General features: G+C 37.2%; 2 protein-coding genes across 4 annotated transcripts; one reads left to right on the plus strand and one right to left on the minus strand.

The window, feature by feature from the left end:
- Positions 1–1968: 1968 nt before the first annotated feature.
- On the minus strand, positions 1969–10271 carry LOC106135152 (dehydrogenase/reductase SDR family member 4). Of its 3 annotated transcripts, none has more exons than XM_013335374.2 (7): positions 10253–10271; positions 9438–9576; positions 9052–9229; positions 8822–8899; positions 8219–8365; positions 7961–8095; positions 1969–5208 (listed from the first exon to the last, which is right to left on the minus strand). In XM_013335374.2, exons 2-7 carry the CDS (start codon positions 9572–9574, stop codon positions 5038–5040), a joined length of 846 nt encoding a protein of 281 aa, XP_013190828.1. In that variant the 5' UTR covers positions 9575–9576; positions 10253–10271; the 3' UTR covers positions 1969–5037. The 3 variants fall into 3 exon arrangements, with proteins under 3 accessions (XP_013190828.1, XP_013190826.1, XP_013190827.1); XM_013335372.2 differs by lacking the exon at positions 10253–10271 and adding an exon at positions 9829–9981; XM_013335373.2 differs by lacking the exon at positions 10253–10271 and adding an exon at positions 9706–9847.
- Positions 10272–19507: 9236 nt separating this feature from the next.
- On the plus strand, positions 19508–25047 carry LOC106135188 (xylosyltransferase oxt). The gene is made up of 4 exons (XM_013335420.2): positions 19508–20273; positions 20646–20788; positions 21706–21860; positions 22137–25047. The coding sequence occupies exons 1-4, from the start codon at positions 19696–19698 to the stop codon at positions 23940–23942; spliced, it is 2682 nt and encodes an 893-aa protein (XP_013190874.2). The 5' UTR covers positions 19508–19695; the 3' UTR covers positions 23943–25047.
- Positions 25048–25145: the final 98 nt, after the last annotated feature.

The following is a 25145-nucleotide window of genomic DNA, read 5'->3' on the forward strand; positions in this document are numbered from 1 at the left end:
GGATTACATTGACCGCAGTGGGGTTTTGATTGTAAATTATTAGTGAAGTCCTTAAACAAAAGCAATGTTTAAAAAATATAGGAATTCATGAATTATTTTGCTTGTACATTAAAACTATTACAAATAAAAATACACATACAACACCTATAATATGTAAATATACGTACAACAATTATCATTATGTACATATAAAATAACCAAGACTTACCATATTCATTGTGACGGAACCGGTACATTTTAAACTTTTATAATTTTTACACCGCCAAATGCTGTGGCCATTTTTGTATTTACGCATAGAATAATATTGATGTCCTTCTAATTGCAGAATCCTTCCACGACCGCTTTTTAATAATTTCACTTCTTTAGACATTATTCCGAAAATATAAACAGTAAAATAAACAGGCACCACGAAATAAACATTGCTACTGCAGAGCTGAACAGCGTAATACTACCATTTTGCGAAACATCTACCCTCAAAATATAACAAAAATCATGTACCCTCAAAATAAGACAACAGAACTATGACCACACTCTTTCTGGGGTGGGGCATTTAGTTAAATATTTATAATACTAAACTTATTATGCACATACCTAAGTGCTATAGGCATAGATGCATTTAAGGAAATATACCAGTGGACGACTTCCGGGTGATATGACAATGATTTGTATTATGTATTTAAACTGTTTGTATTGTTTACTATTAATTTACTTGCAGTCGAATTTTGACGTTTACTATATTATAATAATACTTAAATAATAATTATACCTACAAAATATACCTAAAAGATTTTCATTTTATAATTACCTATACAATGTATGTATTTGTGACCAATATCTATTATATCGGTACTTAATGTTCTTGCTTCTCGATTAATAATAATAATAAGTTAACGGATCGAACTAGTGAGAACAAACATTCTCACTAGTTCGACGGTCGAACAAATGAGAAAAAAAATTCTCACTAGTTCGACGATCGAACTACTGAATCGAACTAGTGAGAACAAAGGCGCGACACGATTAGAATTGTTCACGGCGAATCCATCATTAAAAAATCAGTAACGTTATATGAATTTATAGGTAAATACAAAAAAAATGTTAAACAGTCTTTACAACCTCTTACCCTTTGTTCTTATTTTACTGGTAACGTTATATAACGGTTAATGAAGCCAAAAATATCGTTACCCAGCATAACGGTATTTATTATAACGATAACCCTGTTGAACGATAATGACAATACCAATTATTATTACTAAAAGTATTCATAACGGCTATATTTTATAAATGGTTGTACCTACTATTAATTTTTAGCCTAATATTTAATAAGTTTTATTATATCAAATGTTTGATTTAATATACATAATACAACTTGCTATGTTTCATATTAAAATTTCGTCAAGTGTTAGTTGCGAAATCGTTCGTACGGACGGTGTGCTGTATAACCGCGTTCAAAAAAAGGTGGTTCTCAGTTTGACCTGTATGAGTGACCTCTATGAATGTTTGTACACAATTACGCGTTTAAGCTTACAGCAGCTAAATGAAATTGAAAAACGCACGCACACATTGACTTGTTTTTAAGTGACAAAAATTTAAAAAAAAATCTATTGAGATTTCATTGAAATATTTATAAATTTAAAATACAAATCGGTAAAAATATCTTAGGTAGTTATATAGGTATAAAAACAAAAACTAACGTTAAAGTATATTAAAACTAACTAATTAGATTTTATTATCCACAACATTGTATCATACTCATACACATAATAAAATCGTAAGCCTAGCCGTGTATGTATGTACCTACGTAAAATATTTATTTCAAAAAAATTACCTATAAGATTTTTTTAAATAAAAAATTACCTAGGTGTTTTATTTCACATGGTTTCAAATTAAAAGATAAAATTATAGTAATTTATAATAATTTAAAAAAACATTTATAGTAAGAGAAATGAGTTAAAATAAAAACAACAAACGTGATTTTACCTGTTTGGTAAATGACATATCTTTATTTCAATAACTCAATGTTGTTGTAAACATGAATGAAATTCATAGGTACTGTTGATAAGAATCAATACATATTATAAAACAGTTAACAAATTTTGTCTGTACATTGAGTGTATTTTGAAACAAATAAAATAAAATTAACTATTACGATAAAGAAATAGAAACCGAGCATTAATTTAAAAAAAGCCTGCTTGTTTGTTCGTACACGCTAATCTCCGGAACTACTGAAGGGATTTGAATGAAACTTTTTTGTTATACTTATAGCTCTTATGCCTGGCTAACATATCAGGGTATCAGAAATAGCTGATGTCGAACCATAACAGCTCAACTAAACTATAGGAAATATCGAAAAGACGTCTTTACAAAAGTTGTTCAGCCTGATGAGAATTTTCTGTTAGCGTATAAAAATCGAAGATCTGGAACACCTGATGCAGAACCATTATAATCATTCGAATTATGGAAAAGACGTCTTAACAAACTTATCAACTGTATGTGCCCTGGGTCTCCGCTGCCGTGAGAATTTCGGCATATACAGGGTGACTTTTAATTCAACTGAATAAATTTAACTGTTAAGTGTACTTATCTAAAGGACTATTTAAAACGTTAAAAGAAAAATATCGGTTCATTTTTCAGAAAGTACGAAAAAAATAAAAGTATCAAAATCCACAATCCTAAATACGTCATATCACCCACCCATCCAAAATCCATTGTGTAATTTTATAGATATAAGCATACATACAGACGTGGGAAGTTTAAGTCAATCAATCATTATGTTTTTATTTGTAAATAAAAAATATCAATATTGCTTTATAATATATTTACAATATGATATTTATTGTAATTACTTTAAGTAAGTCAGTTACACAACTTGTAAATGGTTGCCAAATAGCTGAACGTGGCCTATCACTCTTTTCAAGACTGTTGGCTCTGTCTAGCCCGCAAGGTATACGTAACTATATGACGTGTGTACGAAGGTGGATCCAAAAGTTCGTGGCCTAACCTGCATGGAGCTATGACATCTTTTTAAATCTACCGTCATTTGTTAGTATGTGTCATTGATTTATTGTGCGCAGTTTCATTCCGATACTGCACAATATAAATTTTTGTAGGAGTGGTACACATTGCAACTATCGTTTTCCCCATGAGTAACACTGTTACACAATGGCACTTTGTATTCCCGATCAGTAACACTTGCGAAGGTTAAATAAATCAAGCGGAAGGATTCAAAATTTATCCACATCCACACTAATAATAAAGAGGAAAGATTTGTATTTTTGTATGTTTGTGTGGAATAAACTCAAAAACTACTGGTCCGATTTTGATAAAATTTGGCACAGATATAGAATAGACCTTCAAAAGTAACATAGGCATAAATTTGTTTTGAAATCAATTAGTTTTCAGGTAGATTATTCAACATTCATAAAGTAATCCGGGAAAAAAAGCGCTACCGAAAATCTTTCCGTGCGTGCGCTGGATCCACTGTTGATTATACAGACATACAATGTATTACAAAAATATAGATTTTTTGCAGATCTATAAAAAAGTCCGCGACATGATATATCTAACTTCTATAATTTAGTAACTACAAGGTATTTTGTGCGTAAAAAAATAATGTCAATTCAAAGGTGCGTTTTGAGAATTATTATTACACAAGCATATTAATCCTTATGATTGAAAGTTATTTTATCATCAAGATAATTTTACGGAGACAAACTTTGTCCTTTACAGCTCATTTATTGGATAAAAAGATTCTGAAATATCGTGAAATTAAAAACACGCACTCCAAATTATTTTAAGTACGCGTCACGCGTCACGCGAACGCGCTTGCCGCATAGGTACTTACGCGGTGTCTCGGTAACCTAAGCCGTGTGGTCAGTTCCTTACGCAGCGTACTACGCCACCAAAATTAAAATTTTGAAGCTATTTGACTTAGAAGTGCTTATAAATTTGTTTTAGTTTTAACGTCCTACTGATAAACCTATCCCAAGGGTATTTTATTTTTATTTGTGAGTATTCACATAATAATTGCTAATAAATTTTACTTCACTCTCATATAAAATACCTATATTCTGTTGATCAACCTTTTCCGTACGTGTTTTACTTTTCACTGCCAACATATCCAAACCGTATTTTATTTTTATTTATCAGTAGGTATAGTTAATTAGCTAATATGCCTAGAAAAAGAAGATTGCTACTATCTAGACATAGTTCCCAAGCGAGAATAGAAAAAGTACGTCGTACTGAAGAATCATATAAATATAGTACATAATTGTAAAAATAAATATTATCGCCTGAGAGAAATGTTTACTCTTTGTTTATTTCAAAATATAAAACACAAAAATATGTCCACCCGTGCGAAGCCGGGGCGGGCCGCTAGTTTATAATATATATGTGTTACAGAATAAGAGTGTAATATAATAGGAAAAAATATGTAGATAGAATATAAATAGACTATAAAACAAACTATTCATATGTTTTGTTCGTCAGTCGTTCTAAAATAGTACCGAAATAAATATTTCAATAATTATTCAGTTAGCTTTAAGTAAATCAGATTTGTTCACTGCTTCAAAGCAACGACAAGAAAGACCTTTTCCGGGAAGAAATAAAAGAAAAAAGGTCGGGAATGTTGCGTAAGAAAGTTTTGTTTCATCAAGACAATGCACGTGTTCACACTTCGGTTGAAACAATGTCTGTAATCCATGATTGTGGCTACGAATTGCTGCCCCACCTACCTTATTCGCCGGATTTAGCCCCCCTCGGATTATCATTTATGAAAAAGATGAGGTAATAGTCGCAGTAAACGACTATTTCGCTGACCTTCCGGCATCTTTTTTTTTCGAGTGAATAAACAAGTTGCAGGTCAGGTGGAAGAAGTGTGTTGAGCTAGATGGAGACTATATCGAAAATTAAAAATAAAATTAGGCCCACTTTTCTTTCATTTTCTTTGTCGGGCTTATAACTTTTGGATCTACCCTCGTAAATAAAAATATATGTATTTTTTTTCAGCTTCCAAGATTTTGCCTCTAGTTCAAAATTAAGTTACAAATGTGCATATGCACCTCCAGCAACAACTATCGTCTCGCCAGTAATGTAACTTGCATCGTCCGACGACAAGAAAGCGACGGCGCTGGCGATCTCAGCAGGTTTTCCAAACCTTTGCATAGGAACAATCGATAAAGATTTTTCTTTCCCCGCTTCAGAGTTGGTAATCTGGAATTAGATAAAGTTTAAAGATATTTTTTATCCTCATAGTTTTTCTCGAGGCTTTGTTTGTGATGGCCATTTATAAATATCCATTCCAATTTATTTTTGTTAAATCTGTTCAGTGGTTTCGGAAGTGATTTTATGTTTACCTGTTGCTGGGTTCTTTACTTAGTAGTTAACTTCTAGAAATGTGAAGTCAAATACTACTCCATATCCTTTCACAAAATTTCACACCGACCATAATTCAAAAATTCAAAATTTTTATTCATTATTATAGGATACCTCCATATCGCTTAATAATTGTCGTATGGTTTAACAACTTGGTTGACGTCAAATAAATATACATACTTCTATAAGTTGTGGTCTATATCAGTTTGGAATTACTCATGGATGTCACATCACATTCACCTAAGTTGTGCAGCATTAGCCATGTTCCGACATAAGTTAGGTTCTCCAGTGAAGTTTGTGGAGGTTAGATGGAATATGGGAGACGCTTTGTGTAAAAACTAAACCAATCATTGTCAACAGGTACACAGCCAGGATGGAGAGGACTCCAAAATTGGTCCAGTGATTAAAATTCGGATGGACTGTACTCAAATAAGTATAAAATTTTACCACGAAAAGGTACACAATATTTTCCTCAATAAACAAGGTATGTATTATTTTTTATTTAATAAAATGTAATTAAATATTTCACCGTCAAGTCACGTGACAATGAACACCAATCAAAATGCGTGCGTGACGTCACGTGTTGTTAAACAAGAATGTTACTTTGGTGTTTGTTGATATTTGGATCATACTATTACTGTGATTTCCGTGCAACTTCTTCGAAATTTGCTCGATTATGTTTTTGAATAAATATTTAAGTTTTTCCATAATTTAATGTGGATTTATTAAAGCAGATAGTTCAAATTTGCCAAGAATTGATTGCCTTACGCCTTACTTTAAATTTGAATTATGTACCCATGATACATTATAATAGTAGGTATTTTTAAACTCGAAAAGGTATATTATAAGGTAAAAATAAAATAATATGATTTTGAGGTTATTTTTTATCTTTTTAACAAATTGTTTCATTTCTTTTTAGTTCCTCGAGGCAGTCATATGGAGACGATGCTGTGCGGTATGTCCAACTTCGTCGAGATGCAAAATTTTGCACAGTTAAACTTACATAAAAAAATCCTCACAGAAATATATTTTACTTTGTGATAGAAGTGCCGGACCCCGACGGGCTAATTGAAGCCTCATTTTCCGCATCGTTTTTGTACGTGGAACGTGAATAAGCAGTTTTTCAGGTGTTTTAATAGTTGTACTTTCACACTACAACACCGCACAACATTTATAAAATGTAGACTCCATATTATGATAACATAACTACGAAATAACTATTCATTACATACAACCTCGACAATGTATGGCAACACGTGACGTCACAGCAGACGTTTGACAGGTATCCGCGTTTTGGTGGGGAATTTTAAATGAAATTAAAAAAAATATATTTTAACATACATACATACATAAAATCACGCCTCTTTCCCGGAGGGGAAGGCAGAGACTACCTCTTTCCACTTGCCACGATCTCTGCATATTTCCTTCGCTTCATCCACATTCATAACTATCTTCATGCAAGCTCGACGGTTTCGGGTTCTTTTGACCTGACCCTTTACCAGGACGTCCTTAATTTGATCAAGATACGTTCGTCTAGGTCTTCCCACTCCGACCTTTCCCTCCACACCCTCCATGTATATCTGCTTAGTCAACCTGTTTTCATTCATCCTCTCCACAGCCAGAACCAACTCAACAAGGATGATGAACATAGTAGGTACTTACCAAATCGGAATTCTGTTTTCATGCAAAATCGAATGCAAATTCGTACAATTTTATATTTTTCAATAGGCTGCCAAAACAACTATACAAATGAAACAAAACCAAGTATACCTAAAGTGACCATACGTCCCGCTTTCGGCGGGATTGTCCCGCTGTCCCCGGCGAGAGCAAAAATGTCCCACTTTTGCAAACAAACCAAATTTTTATACTTATTTATATCAACATTGCACTCAAATCTCAGTGACGAGAACAGTCAGTCAAAAATACTAAATGTACCTACAGACAAAATATTTTTTACTGTATTATTATATCTATAGATAATTATTTATAATTAACTTATATATTAAGTATATAGTATATATTTTTTTATTTACTTATGTACAAAATTCCGTAAGCGTCCCGCTGTGACGCAAAAAAAAATGGTCACATTAAGTATACCGGAAATACGATTCCAATGGGTATTTGACTTATGGATAATTAATTGATGACATAACATTCTAAAATAAAATTGTGTAAAAGTCACTACAACGAAATTCTAAACGAAACGCGGGAAATCGCGGACATAGTTACATTCATACAGGCCACACAAAGAACCATCTTTATTTGAAAGTGATTAATCAGCAAACCATCCGTACGAACGATTTTGCAACTAACACTCGACGAAATTTTTATATTAAACATAGCAGTCTCAACTATGTTATATTATTAGCGCTTTATAAATAGTAGGTTAATATAATAGCATATTCACAAAACGCATTAGCAAAATATAGCTAATGGCTATATTCTTATTCCTAATAAGATTCATATTGCGACGACGCCAATAAAATTACAATTGTAATTGTCGTTTTATACAAAAATTGAGATGAAACGTAATCTACTCAACCCGGCTCGTTAAAGTTAAATAAGAGAATTGGGCCCCAGAATAACTTACAGCTGAAGCAAATTTGGTTTCCACGATGCCAGGGGCGACACAATTGACTCTTATATTATCGTGTACTGTTTCAAATGATATTGCCTTTGTCAACCCTAAAAGTGCAGTCTTGCTGACGCTGTATGCTCCTAAAGGCTGAAAGAAATAATTATTAAAGGATTTAAAATACTAGGTCCTTTAATGGATCAAATAAATCATTTATCCTAAGAGTACTATCATTAAAATACATTATCATTGAAAAATTTATAGCATACAAACATTCATTGGCTGATATCCAGCAATTGATGATATGAACACAATACTTCCCCCTCCTCTTTTGATCAATTCTGGATATGCTTCCTTGGCCAGTAGCCATGAGCATTTCACATTTATTTCAAAAATCTTATCCCAAGCATCTTCACCAGTCTGGAAATAGATAATTAAAAAAGATTATCAACATTTCCACATAATGCAATAAGAGTTATTTGAAATTTCTTTACGGGACCAGAATAGACCACAAGAATTAACAAACAAAATTGTAGGAGTCATACATCAAGCAAGAGGTTTACAAGCTGAAATATATTCTATCTTTAAGTAAGCTACATAAATAAAGATTGATGGCAAGTTGGAACCCATGCCATCAAATATTTATAATAAATTCAAATATGTGTAATAATGCTTTTTCTGATTTTAAACTTCCACATTGCATTATACTATTTACTGTTTACTGTGTAGACTGAGCAGAAGCTGGTTTGCAGTCGCTCAGTCATCACAGATCAGAATCATGATTCAAAATGTCTGATATAAAGGTATGTATGTTATATTCATGTTTAACACCAATATTATTTATAAATAGTAAATAGTATAGTACTATTTATTTACCTCTAAGACAGGTGAAACTGAAGGGTTAACAGCTGCATTTGAAACAAGTATGTCAAGTCCACCAAACTTGTTGACTGCCTGCAGATCAATAAAATATTACTTAATCACAATAATTTTTGTAAACCTAGTGTATTTTTATGCAAATAAATATGCTGACCATGAATATGTCATAAGCCTCCACCTTTTATTTGACATTTTTTGCTAATACTTTGTGTAAATAGTAATCTTACAGCATCAAATAATTTCTTCCGCTGTTCAGCATTCCCCACATGGCACACCACCCCCTCCACTTGGATGCCATCACTGCGTAGAGTTTCCACAGCTTTCTTGACATTAACTTCTTTCCTGCTGCTCACAATCACTGAAGCTCCTTCATCGCCAAGTCTTTTGGCTATGGCATACCCAATGCTAAATGAAAATTATATTTATGTAAGTGTTAGGTAAATTTAAATTGTATGTGCAGAAAAAGTACATATTAAACGAAATAGTTTGTGCAAATTGCATGAGCATTCTAGATGAAAGATCTTTCCAATATCCTTGGAAAATACAGCAAAGCAGGGTTAAAAAGGGAAAGCATTGCTTCAAGAATACTTAACTAATAGGTAAAATAACTTACCCATCTGTTGATGCGGTAACTATAGCTACTTTTCCATTTAATCTGCTTTTACTAGTATGGGTGAATTTGGCATTGGCGCTCACACTCATTATTGTAGGATTGACCCTCCTCATTGCGAGAATTTTGGAACGAAGCATTGCTGTAAGTTTGGTATCAAGTACGAAAAAACTCAAAAACAGTAACAAGCTACCCTTATTTACCTTTACAGATAGGTAGGTATCATGTTCAAAAATTGTATGTCATTTCACACATTTAATCAAATACCTACTAGATAAACAAAATCCAAAGGTTGAATTTTGATCGATTGATATTCGCTTGGTGTAGTAAAACAAATTTATATTTTAAGTAACACAGATAAATAACTTTATTAAATAAATGTTTAAATACCTACCTACCCAAAGAGGGGGCAGTACAGTACTTTAATTAAATCTGTGTTTAGTTTACCTACTACGTTTACTAGTTAAGTACCAATGTAGGTATGTGTTATAAGTTGTTTTTATTTTATGCTAGTCACCATGAGATAGAAAGAGAAAACAATCCATTCTCGCCGAGATTCCTGGGGAAATGTGTAGCGCCCTGAAAAAATATTTATTCCAAAAGTTTCCAAACAATAAAAATGAATGGTACCCAAATTTCAAGAATTCTGAGATTCTCGGCGAGAAGTTCTTTGGATCCTAACTCACAACTGAGAAGCAGTATAGTTCTCGACAAGTTTATTATTGCGGATTTTTTTGTTTCTTAGGTCGTCAATAGATATTTCCACTAACGTATTTACATAGGTACTTATTCGTTTCAATGCATTGTGCAACCTATACCTTGCTAGCCCTCGCTTTACACATCTCTCGGAAATAGGAGTGGTCCTATTCTAAAGTGCCGGCAACCACACGGCATTGGTTATGACATCACGATTGGATTTTCATTTTATTTTTAAAGTCTTAAACTTATGTTCTATAAGTACTGGTTCGACTGGAAAATATTACATATTATCACGTCTATATCACTTGTAGGGTAGGTAGATTCAACAATTAAAAAAAAAACTGAACGTTTATGTTCCGCTGTATAGAAAATAATGGAATTGAGATTCAAATAAGACTTGTGGTGTATAGATGTCGCCACAACGCAACGCGAACGTTTAAAAGAAAGATAAATCTCATTCATAAATTATTACGTCAATCATACTTGGTAAAAATAGCATAGGTAATAACGTAAATTAACCACCTTTGGAGAGAGAGATATTCTCCAGGATTTGTAGGTAGTTAAGTAATACTCCGTTTCAGAAGGTGAGAATGGAATGATTTATTTACAAAAGTTGGACATATTTATATAAAACTATTTACAATGAAAAAGGCAAGGACAAATCAAAAATACCAATTAATAAAAATTATAACAAATGATAAAGAGAAGTTATTTTTAACAAATCAGAAATATCGAATTATAGCCAATAGTGTGATTGTATTTACAAGTAGAAATCTATCGAAAAGTTTTTAAGGATAATAAAATGAATTTGCATAGATTTCTGAGAATTTTGCATTGCTGTCTCCTGAGTCTGGCTGGATAGCTCCGTCCCGTTTTCGCTACACGTGTCGAGCTTGAGTTTCTGTGACGCCCGGTGCGGCCGCAGGCGCGCCGAGGGCGCTACGTGCGATGTACACGCGATGTTTGTTGGGTGAAACTTGCGTATAAAACTGTCTTGCTGCTTGCTCCCCGCCTCAGTGTTAATTTGAACTTGCGGCGTGAGGTCGCGCTCGTGAAGCTCTCGCGAAGTGCAGTGTGTGCGTCGAACTCTTGAGTTGTGTTGTTTCGGACGGAGATCCGATGGACAATAATGCAGTGTGGAGAATTGGCGTGTGAAGATGCTGATGCTGCCTGGAAGAACTGCTGATGCACGATGTGTGGCATGTCAATGTGCACGCGCTCACAAACAGTTCTTTTCAGAACTAGCTTCTTCTGGTTTCTGGGCAACGAAGTCGGCATGATATTAAAGTGCTTGCTATTTGTTTTATTCATCTCTTATATATATATATATATATATGTATTATATCTGTTATATCCAGGTAAATTTGGTATTTTAATGGTAAATGTTATGAAGGTAATGATTGTGCTCGTCATTGGGTAAGGTAAGCTTGTTGGTAAGTATGTTGGTAGCCACACACCCAACAGCTTCGCACGAGTGTAGGGCCAACAATCTTCTCGTCTGTTCTCGCTCTCTGTTTATATCGCGCCAACAAACCGACAAAAATTGAGAACGCAACGAGAAGGCAAGAAGAATATGTGAATCGGATCCACACTCAGACTTCTTGTGGATTGCTCGACTTCACGCGAGAGTGTGGGGCGGGCTTTTATATATGATGGTTCGTCACATTTCAACTTATGTCGTCGTTCGTTTGTTTTATTAATTTTTCTACTTTAAAAAAATTCGCAATAAAAATTTGAAAACATAAGAAATCATTAAAAATAATAACTAAATCTTGTGTGCAAACTCGCTGGTAAAAACTAATGAGTCCACTACTTATTACTTGCCACATCCGTCACATCTATACCAATATTATTAAGCTGAAGAGTTTGTTTGTTTGAACGCGCTAATTTCAGGGACTACTGGTTCGAATTAAAAAATTCTTCTTGCGTTGAATAGACCATTTATCGAGGAAGGCTTTAGGCTATATAAAATCACGCTGCAACTATAAGGAGCAAAGAAATAATGGAAAATGTGAAAAAAAACGGGGAAAATTATTCATCCTTCCAGCCATTAGGGCTTCAATGATGCCCAAAAATCCTATTCCACGCGAACGAAGTCGCAGGCACAGCTAATGCCTAATAAGACGAATAGCGTATGCTTGCTATCCCATCGCCTAAAAGAATCCCAAGTTTATTAGCCCATCCCTTAGTCGCCTCATGACATTTATTCGTAAGAGATGTAGTGGCCCTATTCTAACATGCTGAGAACGACTCTGCTTCGAGCACCCGTCGAGTGCGGACGTGTTCCGGAGCGCTCCGCGAGAAAAAAATTGTAAGTAAGCAAAGAATTAAAAAAAAAAATTGTAAAAATTATAAATAAGCGTCTGTGTTAGTGTTTGTGACCATAAATGCAACACGTGGATTCTAACAAAACTCTGAAGCTGTTGAACCTTCGATCTGTTTCTAAAATTTTGTCTTCCTCGATATGATCGGCGATGTTGATTCACCTCTTGACGCAAGGATGCTACTTCCAGGTGTAATTTATGCATCTGAGTCAAAAGATCATTTACAGGAAACTGGGTACTCCCTGGGTTGATTTCTGCAATATCAGAACTGCGTAACTTTCCATTATCTTGTCAGCAATCCTAAGATTGCTATTAAGCTAACTAAATTATCTAATGTTTGATCCTGACTTACTGTGAGTACAGCTCTCACGGATGATGGCAGACGAACAATCCATAAATTATGCAATGCATGGTCGGAACTTGTGCTTTTTCTCCTAATTCCCGAATACGCCCCAATAATTGAGAAGGTTTTGCATTTCCAATTCCATCTCGCCAACTAATTTTTGAAATTGACGTTCCGCACTTTCTTCATAAACTTGTAATAAACGTTCTTTAATGGCCTTAAATTTATTAGTTTCACTAACGTTTTGCAATGTATCTCAATTCAATTTTACTACCACTACATCAAATTTGGCTCCATCACTTTGCATTTGAGGCCAAAGTATACTTTCAATCTGCGCGAACCATAAACGTGGCATTTGGCCCAAAAATCTGGTAATCGGGCTTGATGAGCAATAGCAGCTAAATCCGTATTAGACGTACCTTGTGCCATTTTTGACGATCCTTGTAGCAGGGGTCCAGCACCTAAGTCCTTGTTCATTATTAAATAGTCCAAAACTTTTCACTTAATTGTCAACAATAAATCACTTCACCAATGTCTCTATTTATCGCAAATAACACTTTGCCGCACTAATATCTATTCCAGTATAAACTCAAGAACTCTCACACTATTTTTTTTTAATGAAACACAAAGAAAATCGGTTTCACCATTTATAGGCTCCTTCTAAATATGTGAAAATTAAATGTGCTTGTTCAATTTAAAATATTATTGAGTGCCTATTTTGTTATAGTGTGAGGGTCCTCCTAAGACCTCAATATCAACATAAGCTTGTAGTCGGTGGCTTCAAGACAGCGCTGTTGACCAAAAGTGTTATGGGCATGGCACCAATTATTTTTAATAAATTACCTGACAATCTTAAACAATTAAATTTACTGACATTTAAAAAAGAACTTAAATTATTATTGGCAAATGAATGTTATTATGGTATTGATAATTATTTAAATGACACCAAATTATTTTGACTACTTTTGACCTAAATACTGTTATTATTATTATTTTTTGATTTTTGTTTCTTTTTATTTTTGCAAGTGCTTATTTTGATTTGTATTATTAATTAATTGATCTTTAATCATATTATAAAGGAAATATTGTACGTCCATATGGGCAGGACACAGTTATACCTATAATTTTATTGTTGACATATTTTTTTTTGTTTTTACCTGTGTTTCACAATAAAGATGTTTGATTTGATTTGATTTGATTTGATTTGATTTGATTGATTTGTCCTAATCTCCTGGGAGCACCGCCACTGATCTTCAATAATAAATTGTTTTATATAATTAAATTTAACTTTTATTAAATGAATTAATTTTTCAATAACTTAACTACTTATACATGTGAGGACCAGTGCACAAACTAAATAGAGATAACCACTGACCACACGTCATTCATTCGTTGCTCTCATACAAAATCGCTGACACATAATATTCACACTTACATTGTGTCCCTACAAACCCAATAATGGGAGACCTTCCACTTCAATGGCTCGTACATCATCAGCGAACTTTTACTTACACTGGTATTGACTACGTTGGACCCATCACTGTTACTATAGGACGTCGTCATGAAAAACGCTATATAGCACTTTTTACTTGTCTTACATGCAGAGCGCTTCACCTTGAAATAGTTCACAGCCTATCATCAGACTCAGCAATAATGGCTTTAAGGAGGTTAATAGCACGTCGCGGAGTGCCTCATACTATTTTTTCAGACAACAGAACTGACTTTGTTGGAGCTAACCGAATATAACAAGATTTTGCAGCCTCTAATGGTATAAAATGGAGTTTTATTCCCGCTGCAGCACCAACGTTTGGAGGATGTTGGGAAAGATTAGTACGCACTGTCAAAATTGCTTTAAATGCCACTGTAAAAGAGAGATTTCCCAAAGAAGAAACTTTGATAACTTTATTAGCTGAAGCTGATCTACTGATCCTGAAGATCAGACAACTTAACTCCTTTTCATTGCATAATAGGAACATCATCCGTAGAGTGCCTTCCGACCGCAACTTTCACTGAAAATACATTTGGGTCGCTCAGAGTAGACAAAGGCCTTACAATTAGCGGACCATTTTTGGAATAGATGGGTGCGTGAAGTACTACCTACATTGCAGCTCTCATAAAGAAACAAGGATGAATATATTGACGTCGATGACGTTGTAATAATAGCAGATGGTAATCTACCACGGAAGAAAGGGCCGCGTGGCCGCGTTGCTAAAACCTATCCCGGTAGAGATGGGGTGGTCAGAGTGGTTGATGTGCAGACATCAGGAGGTTTGCTCTGTCGTCCCGTCGTTAAATTGATTAAATTAATTTAAGGGCGGGAGGATGTTGTGAACTATTTTTATAACAACCTTTTTGTATAATGTTTGCTTTTATTTTTGTGTGTGTCACTAACGTCAATTAAAATTACCACTTCGACTGTTCATATCCATAACCACCTTTTCACAACAATAGCAATTGTTAATTTTTTTAAAGTATTTATGTTCTTTCGAATCCTCGACATTTCGTTTTGACTAAATTATATAAACTTCATAAGCGAGTGCCAAAAGATTTGTAGCGGGAGTGATAATTCGGCTCGACCGCCACCAAAGGGAAGATCTTCCGCCAGGCTAGGTGTGATGCCTGGGGAACCGCGGCTCCGACGATGACGAGGGGTCTTCCCAAACTCCTTGTGCAGGAGTTGGAGCGAATGGTCAGGGTCTTTTTACCCTCTTCATTGGTTTCATCGCTGCCTACGGCTGTAGGCAGGTCAATGGGGCGGCCGTGGCGGCCTGGGTCATCTTCTTCTGTCTTCTGGGAGTTCCCATCGGCGGCGGCGTCATCACTGAGCGACGACGTCTGCCGCAAGGCAGCGAGGTGAGGGCTTCACGCTACGGTCCGGAGGGCGGGCGTGGAGCGGCGCGATGCCGCGCAGGTGGACGTGCGATGATGCGTCCGCCCTCTCAAACATCTTCGTGGCCAGCCTGGCCACAAAGTCATCTAGGCCCTCCCACTTCAAGTCCCTGAGGATTGTCGAGTTCCTCACGTAGCGCGGGGCTCCGACGACTGCTCTGAGACTGAGGTTCTCCTGGGCTCTGAGTCTTCTTCTGTTGGTCTCAGAGCAGTAGGCGTACCACGCCGGGGCCGCGTACGTGAGGCGGGATCTGACATATGTTCGGTAGATCCCGAGCTTCGTCCTCAGGGGGAGGCTGGAGGAGAGGACTGCGTAGAGCTTTCCCCTGGCTGCCTTGGTCTTCACGACGACGTCTCCCACGTGCTTCTTGAACGTGAGACGCCGGTCTATGGTAACTCCCAGATATTTGACGTGTGGCCGCCACGGCACCGATTCGCCGAGCAGTCGCAGTGGAGGCTGGTGGGGTCTTGTCCCCGTCATGATGGCTTGGGTTTTGCCGACGTTCACCGAGAGCCTCCATTTGGAGAGCCAGCCCGGCAGAGCCTCGAGTGTGGGCTGCAGCCTCTTGGCGGCGTACAGCGGGCGTATGGACGACGCGTAGTACGCCGCATCGTCAGCGTACAGCGCTAGCTCCACCTGGCCGACGGCAGGGATGCCGTCGGTGAACGCGGCGTAGCAGGCCGGGGACAGACAGCTTCCTTGTGGAACCCCCCGCGCGCACAGGGCGCACGGAGGAGACGGCGTCTTCTACTGCGACGTGGACTCGGCGATCAGCGAGGAAGGAGGCCAAGACCCTGACCATTCTTGGGGGCACTTTGGCCTCCGACAGCTTGTACAGCAGCTTCTCGTGCCGTACCCTGTCGAAGGCCATTTCCATGTCAAGGAATACGGCAGCCACGCATTCCTTTTTATTGTGGCTTTCGGACATCTTGTGGAGAAGTCTTGCGACCTGGAGCGTCGTTGAGTGGTCGGGCCGAAACCCGAATTGTTCCGGACGTGGCTCGACGAATGGGAGCAGTCGCCGGAGGAACAGGCGCTCGAAGAGCTGCGAGAACTTGCTCAGCAGCGCGATCGGCCGGAATCCGCTTGGTCTTCGGTGATCCTTTCCCGGCTTGGGCAGCATGATGGTTTTTGCGTTTTTCCAGGTTGAAGGAAAGTGACCCGAGCGCAGTATGCCATTAAAAAGGCGCGTGATCGCCGCGATTGCTCGTGGCGGGAGATGACGTAGCGCCTCATTGGTGATTTGGTCTGCGCCCGGGGCTTTCCTTGGCTTCAGCTTCGGCAGCATTCGCTGCACCTCGCCGGGAGAGAAGACCACCGGGTCTTCCGTCGGCTCGAGCGGCTGTGTGAGAAATTCCCGCACTCGATCGGTGACCCTCCAGTTGTGCTCCTGGTCGGTCACGGGGTTCGGCGTGAACTGGCGCTCCAGGTGGTCCACAAGGATGTCCGCGCGGTCTTTCGCACGAAATCGTGGGAGGCCGTCAGGGCCCAACAGTGGCCTGGTTGGTTGGGGCTCTCGCGAGAGCTGACGGCATAGGCGATGGACAGAGGGGATGCCATCGCCCACAGTCAGCAGGTGATTCTCCCACGATTTGGCTGCGTGCTCGTTCATGGCGTCTTTGACGTCTTCCACCAGGCGATTGAGACGTGATTTTAGGAGGGGGCATCTCGTCCGCATCCATTGTCTTCGGACTGCGCGCTTCTCCTCCACCAGGTTTTTGAGAGCCGGCGGCAGCGGATCGGGTTTCGCGCCGGCTGCGAGTTCTCTGGTGTTGGAGGTAAGGGCTTCCTGGATGCGGCTGGTCATATCGGAGGCTGCCTCCTCAACGTCTGCGGCGGTTGCAATCGGCCTGGTGGGAAAATCTTCTTGGAGGGCGTCCTGGAATGCCTCCCAATTTGTTTTGCGGCGGCATGTGGTCAGCGAGACCCTGACCGGGGCACTGTCGACTAGGACGAGGACGGGCCGGTGATCTGATGGCAGATCGGGGAGCACCGTCTGTTGTGGCGGTGCTGGGAGTCCTTTGTAGACCAACACATCAAGGACATCGCAGCCGCCCTGTGTGTCGTAGTGAGTGGGCTCTTCTGGGCCTGCGATGTCGTAATGGTGGTCTATGGCGTCCTGCAGGAGACGTCGTCCTTCTGCGGTGTCCCTGGAGGAGTTCCAGTAAGTGTGCTTGGTGTTAAGGTCACCGGCCACGATGGTTGGAGACTCCGACCTCAGCAGCTTCCTAAGCTCCGCAGGGTTGACCTTTGAGTTGGGCGGGGCGTAGGTGGCAAATAGTCGGAGCTCTAGGCCGGCGACGCAGACCAGCACTCCAAGGGCGTAGAGGGACTGAAACTCCTCGACGGGGATGAGCTGGTGGACGACGCTCCTTTTCACCAGCACCGCGAGTCCCCGATAAGCGGCTCCGGTGGTGGGTGTCGTCTCGTCCTTTCTGTACGTGAAGTACCCCGGTACATTGAAGGGGTCGGTCCTGTTGAGATGGGTTTCGCTGACCAGCATGACGTCGACTTTTTGCTCGCGAAGGAAGTGGGCCACCAGTCTTTTCTTCCTCGCGAGCGTTGAGGCATTCCAGTGAACGATCCTCAGGGGAGCACTAAATTTGAGGCCGTGCTTGCATCCCTCTGAGGATCTCCGCCATCTGCTGCATTTGTTGGCCCAGGAGGAGCAGCAAGTTGGTGGTGTCCGTATTGTTGGGGCCGGGCAGTGGTGCAGGTGTGGGCTGCACCCGTTCTGGGCCGTCGGTTGGTGGAGGTCGTGGGGGGGCTTCGGGCTTTCCCGCTGGTTGGGAGCCCGCGGCGCCTGGCTTCTTCTTCGCGCCTCTCCTTCTCTTCTTCTTCCCGCCGGGGAGGGTGGCTCCTCTTTCTGCTGGCGGGTTGGCGGGAGCCATTAAGGTGGCGGGCGCTGTCTCCTCCACCGTCGGTGCTGGCTCCGACGATGTTGTGTCGGAGGTTGTATATATAGCTCCAATCCATGAAATCGCAATTTGGATTCTTCGCTGCTATTGGCTGAGCGCGTCAATTTCTTCGCGATGATTGACAGTTGTTGTGTGATTGGATGTTGGGACGAGTGGCGTAGAGATGTCGCCACATATTGTTGTAAAGTCGATAGCTCTTTCGTTGCCCTTGAAGAGGCCTGTAGCTGGGAAAATAAAGTCTTCCGCTAGGAAAGGTATTATGCCTGTAGAACCGCGGCACACATGGACATGTTTTGTTCCTAGCCGGATATTTTCTATGCCAATTATTAATTGCCATTCCCTTCGCCGAGATTCGTTCTTTGGTAAACTAAAACGGGCAATAATACTATAATATAACTTAGACCATTATTTATCTATAAGATTCTATGTTCGATGATGTTTGACACTAGCACCCGTGTTTATGTTTTCGATGTGAATGAAATATTAACTAAGAAGATTAAAAGTAATAGGCTTTAAAACACATTTTATTAAATACACTTAATAATAGACAATAATTTAACGAAATGTTAACCACACAATATGTTATAGAACACCTTATCTCATAGTTTATTTTCGATTATTATTAGTACAGCTCGTACAAATTCGAAAAACACGGGAAAACGTAAAAACATCACGATGACAACTTTCCACATGTAAACAAAGCGGTAAAGTTTGAGGGCGTCCGTGGCAGCAAAAGTAGGTACTACATTTAAGCCTATGAAGGGGCGCTGATATAAGAGGGTAAATGTTATTTCTGCCGCACAAACCGCTGTTGTGAGAAAGAGACAGATATATCATTGTTATTTCTGAGTCAAGTTGAATAACAACGTGTTATATTGAATGCCGTGGCATTTCCTTAAGATTGTTTTTCAGAGTAATGGTTAAATTCTTTCTATATCTTTATTACAAAGTTTGTGATATTCTTTTTGGCACTACCTATAGTATGTGCCTACTAGATTGCTTTATTTATTTTTATTTTAAAAATGAATTTAAAATAAAATATATTTTGCATTATTTAAAGATGTAACAATAAAGAAATGATTTTGAAATGGCGTGTTCGTTTCGCAGAATCTACTTTAAATACGCTAAATGTTTATTGTTAATAGTATCTATAGCGTTTTTCGTGCAAATATTTGTGGTATTGAGTTTCTTTCCTTCAGTTAACGACGATCTTATAATCAACAAGGCCGTTTCATTAGAGAGACAAGCCATAGATGCGTTATCTGCCAGAAAAGAAGACCGGATAACTGATGATGAAGATATAATTCATAAAAACAAAATCGGTGCTTTTCTTAGGATCGAAGAGTTGGATTTCAAACCATTATGTGAAATAAAAAGCCGTGAAGCTATATCTGCAATTCACCGTGCTAAAACTCAGAAATGTAAAGAACAGATAGTCAACACAACTTGTTTTATTCAGGGTGGTAAATTTTATCCCAAAAAATTACCCAATTATTGCAAGAGCAAAGTTAACACTTACAGTAAATATATAGGATGCTATCAAGATGAGAAAAAGTTAAGGCTGCTCTCCAGTTTTTATGGAAATTATATTAATATAAATTCACCTCAGTTATGTCTCGATATTTGTGTCCAGGCTGGCTTTCCATTTGCAGGGGTTCAGTATGGGTAAGTACTTTGAGTGTAACTTCATAGATAACTTGATGAAAAATATGTGTACATTGCTCCTTAAAAAAATTATGTTTTTGATAATTAGCTAACATATTTGTTTTGTCATTGAACAACTCGGAAGAAATTTTATCTATATATTTAAAGCTATACATATAATTATGTATGAATATTATTAACCTCTATAAAATAATAAACATATTTAACTACAAATGTGTTCAAAAAAAAAAAAAGTGATGTAAAAGTATTGGTTATCAATGAAATTAATGCACATAACTCTGAAATGTATCATTGTAAGGTAGGAGGTACATGTATGTGGTAGTATTTATACTGCGCCTCCTTGCAAAAACTTAAGAATTTATATGATTTCAGTTCGGAATGCTTCTGTGGTGAAAACTCCCCTTCTGAATCTGCGATTGTTGCAGAAGAACTTTGTGACATGAAATGTCCTGGAGAATCTTCCAAATCTTGTGGTGGTTACTTTACAATGAATGTTTTTGAAACTGGTTTGGACAGTAAGTATTTTTTTTATTTATTTCTAGAAGAAATAAGCAATACTTAATATTTTAGTAATTTTCAAAAAGATTAACTATCTAGTTTCTGATGTCCAGTGTGTAAACAAATGTATGTTAACTGTATACCTGTTATATGCCTTGTTAAATTATTGTTAAATAAAAAGATAAAATAAAACAAAAAGAATACTCTAGAGAAAAATAATATGACAAATGTATCAAATCAATTTTAAGCCCAAAACTTAAAGTAATTGAGTATGTTTAGTTTTATTTAGTAATTAATTGTTGGTAGCAAATCGAAAGGAAATTTGAGAGTGTGAGAGAGTGGTAGCAGAAATAATATATGTATTTTTTGCATTTTATACGCTGTAAGGAGCCTCTTCGAGAGAGTGTAGCGTAGTGTTAGCGTATAAAAGTCAAAGATCTGGAACACCTGATGCAGAACCATTAAAGACCAGCTAAATCATCCGAATTATGGAAAAGATGTCTTGACAAAAGTTGTTTAACCTTATGAGCATCTTTTCGCGAAACAAACATCTCAGATCTGAATCATGTCATGTAAGGGACCAGCTACTCGGTAATATGTACCGAAATTTGAGTAAATTTTATAACCTTAACCTTCGTATTTCCAATAACACGCAAACGAAGTTGCGGGCGTCAACTAGTCTTAAATACATAAGTAAATTATTAGCCAAAAAACAGCCTTATAAATAATAAGTTCATTTTAATTTATTTATACAAGTACGGGTAGCATTTATACTATAGATAGGTATAAACCTTGTCAAAAAACCCTCTTTCCAATGTTTAAACAGGAACAAAATCTCCACAACTTTCCCAGATTAGAGCACATATTCAGACAGAGAAAATAGAAGACTTTAAAATACAAAGTGATAGTGATGTTTAAAAAATTGTGCTTTCAGAATTTAGTGCCCAGACACCTCAACCTGCTGGGGAAGCAGGGCCTGTGAGAATTGTTTTTCTTTTAACTCTGAACGGACGTGCGCTACGACAAGTACATCGGTTGATAAATGCTCTTTATAGAAGCAATCATTATTTTTACATACATGTTGATAAAGTAAGTAATATCTCTTGGTCCCTATATAATTAGTAAAAATATTTAAAGACTATGTAATGATTTCCCATTCCTTGGTAATAACAGTATTGTAAATATGCTGGTGGTAGTAACACAATCTTATTTTTAGATTTTTAATTAAAGGTCTCCAGGCCTTAAAATAAAATTTTAAGTATCTGATTTAAATATCAGATCAAATATCCTTGTTTCAAAGAAATTATCTGAACCTAATGTGAACTCTGTCAACTTATTGATGTTTTTATTAATTTCATGTTTCAGAGACAAGACTATTTACACCGAAAATTGTCTGTTTTGGAAAAGCGGTTCACAAATATAAAATTAGCTACGAGTAGATATTCATCCATATGGGGTGGTGCATCCTTACTTCAGATGCTCCTTTCGTCGATGAGGGACCTTATTGCATTGAAATGGCAATGGGATTATGTCATTAATTTAAGCGAAAGTGATTTTCCAATTAAGTCCTTAGATAGGTTAGAAAATTTCTTGTCTGTAAATAAAGGACTGAATTTCGTAAAATCACACGGACGAGAAGTTCAAAGATTTATCAAGAAACAAGGACTTGACAAAACATTTATAGAATGTGACACTCATATGTGGCGCGTCGGCGAGAGAAAGTTGCCGCGTGGCATAGTGATAGACGGTGGCAGCGACTGGGTCGCATTATCGCCTCAGTTTGTTTCTTATGTCACCGGAAAGCAAGACGAACTGCTGGAAGGATTAGAGATTGTTTTTAAACATACTTTATTACCAGCTGAGTCATTCTTCCATACAGTATTAAGGAATTCAAAATTCTGTAATACTTATGTTGATAACAATTTACATGTAACTAATTGGAAAAGAAAGCTAGGATGTAAGTGTCAATATAAACACGTTGTAGACTGGTGTGGATGTTCACCAAATGATTTCAAAACAGAAGATTGGCCAAGGATACAAAACACGGAGGACAGACAATTATTTTTTGCAAGAAAATTTGAGCCAATAATCAATCAAGAAATTATAACTAGAGTAGAAAAATACATTGGTTTCAATGACCACCATTTGTTGAGAAACTTAGAAGCTTATTGGCAAAGTATATATCATATAGACGACCTAACGTCTAATACAGATGATTTACTTCTTACGCACTCTGGAAGTGTTTTACGCCAAAATATAAAAATTTTGTCTGAAAAAGGTTGCTCAGTAGATGTTTTTGATATAATAGAAATAAGTTCATATAATTATGCTGATGTGTATAAAGGAAACCTTATACTTCATAAAGCAAGAATTGATAAAGGTTCAGAAGTTATCCTCGAAACTTGGTACAAACCAATAAAACACCTGGAGTTAAATTTTGAAAATCATTATGCAGAGAATATAAAAGTATTTAAAGTAAGTTCAGATTATGACCAAAAGGAAATGACATTTAGAAATTTAGCTAATATATTAGGTCCACTGTCGGAGCCTAATTTGCTGTATCAATTCTCGCCAATTCTAGACAAAAAAAGCGAGAATCTCACACTTATGTGGTTGGACCCAACTGGACTAATTGCAGATCTAAATATAATAAATATAAATGAAAATAATTTAACAAATTTTATAAAACCAAACTTAAAAATTCCACTTTTGCCAGGAATTTGGAAAGTGGGTTTATTTGAACAATACGAATTAATAGTATTAACGAAATTTTTAATAACTCCGTTGGAATCTTTCTCTGGAAGAGACCTTACCCATCAAGAAGCAAGTATTATCCATAGTGGTTCTCAAAATGCTTATAAAGATTTCTCTCATGTTAAACCCATGAATTTTTTACCAAATGAAGACGAAAGTATATTATTACAAAAGATATCTCAATCCAATGTAAAGCGGGTGAACAATGATCTAAAAGAGTGGATAGACAATTTATCTTCAGAATTTTACAATGTATTAGGTTTATGCGTTAATTATAATAATTTAAAGAAAACAATAAATTGTGGTAATCATATTTTCGAAGATTGCACAGGCACGGAGTGGAGTTCTTTATCACCAGATCCAAAAGGATCAATAGGACATTTAAATAAAAGATCTAATCGTTTAGACAGAATATGACGAATCATTGGTTTTATCAGTGTTTTCTAAATATTGTTGGTTATAAAAAACGTTTATGTCAATGGATATGGTTATTCATTAATAAAACGAATAAGAATAGTCATAGTCAGCATAGAAATCAGAATAGTATAAGAAAATAGAACTGTGATGTGATTCTTTTAATTAAAAGAAATAGGTGTCATGGTCTTGTACCGCACGCAGTTTTCTGCGTATTTGTAACGCTGTCAAATAGAGCACTGCCACTTCTCCATGAAGAGAGATGCAATTATGAAACCTCACGGCCCTGACTTGGATATTGTCACACATTCTTCAGTACTATTACTACCTTCTTACCATTTCTAACGTCTATTTCAGCTGTTAGGCTTAATGATAGAATTGAAATTCCAATAGTGACAGGTTGCCAACCCATCGCTTAAAAGAAGAATCCCAAGTTTATAAACCTATCCCTTAGTCACATATTACGACATCCATGGAAAAGAGATGGACCGGTCCTATCCTTTTTTATATTGGGGCCGGGAACCACGTGGCACCCGGAACCAAAAACAAAAATCTTATTATTTTGTTTTGTTATATCATACATACATATGGTCACGTCTATATCCCTTGTGGAGTAGACAGAGCAAACAGTCTTGAAAAGACTGATAAGCCACGCTCAGCTTTTTGGCTTAATGATAGAATTGAGCAGATCATCATCATCTCTTTTGGGTATTGTTTCAATGCTGCAGTTGATTATAAAAATGCGATTACGTGTTCTGAAATGTTTCTAACTACATATGTTCAAAGTTTTATGTGATTAAAGTTCTTCATAGTTACCTATTCCAAATTATTTTCTATTTTCAATTAGAATAAGCAAATAGGTATTGTTGGAGAATTTTAATTTGGTAGCACTGAACGCCATAACTGGCTCCCTTAACATAATCCAGAGACCCAGAATGATGTATCTTTCATCTACCTAGTCATTTTAAAATTGAAACATGGTAGGTTTATGAATGGTTCATGTATTCGAAATAAAGCTAGTCTGTTAACACTTTGTTACTCATTATAAGCACAATTTGGAAATTGTATTTTTTATATTTTATTCCATTACAAATATAATAACTTAAAATTGTGTTTCATTTTAAATGTTGGCTATGCTTGTCAAGATGGTTATATGAAACTGAAATTTAAATAATTACAGGTTGTTAGCCCATCGCCTTAAAAAAA

This window comes from Amyelois transitella, chromosome 11, assembly GCF_032362555.1.
Source record: "Amyelois transitella isolate CPQ chromosome 11, ilAmyTran1.1, whole genome shotgun sequence".
Lineage (NCBI taxonomy): Eukaryota > Metazoa > Arthropoda > Insecta > Lepidoptera > Pyralidae > Amyelois > Amyelois transitella.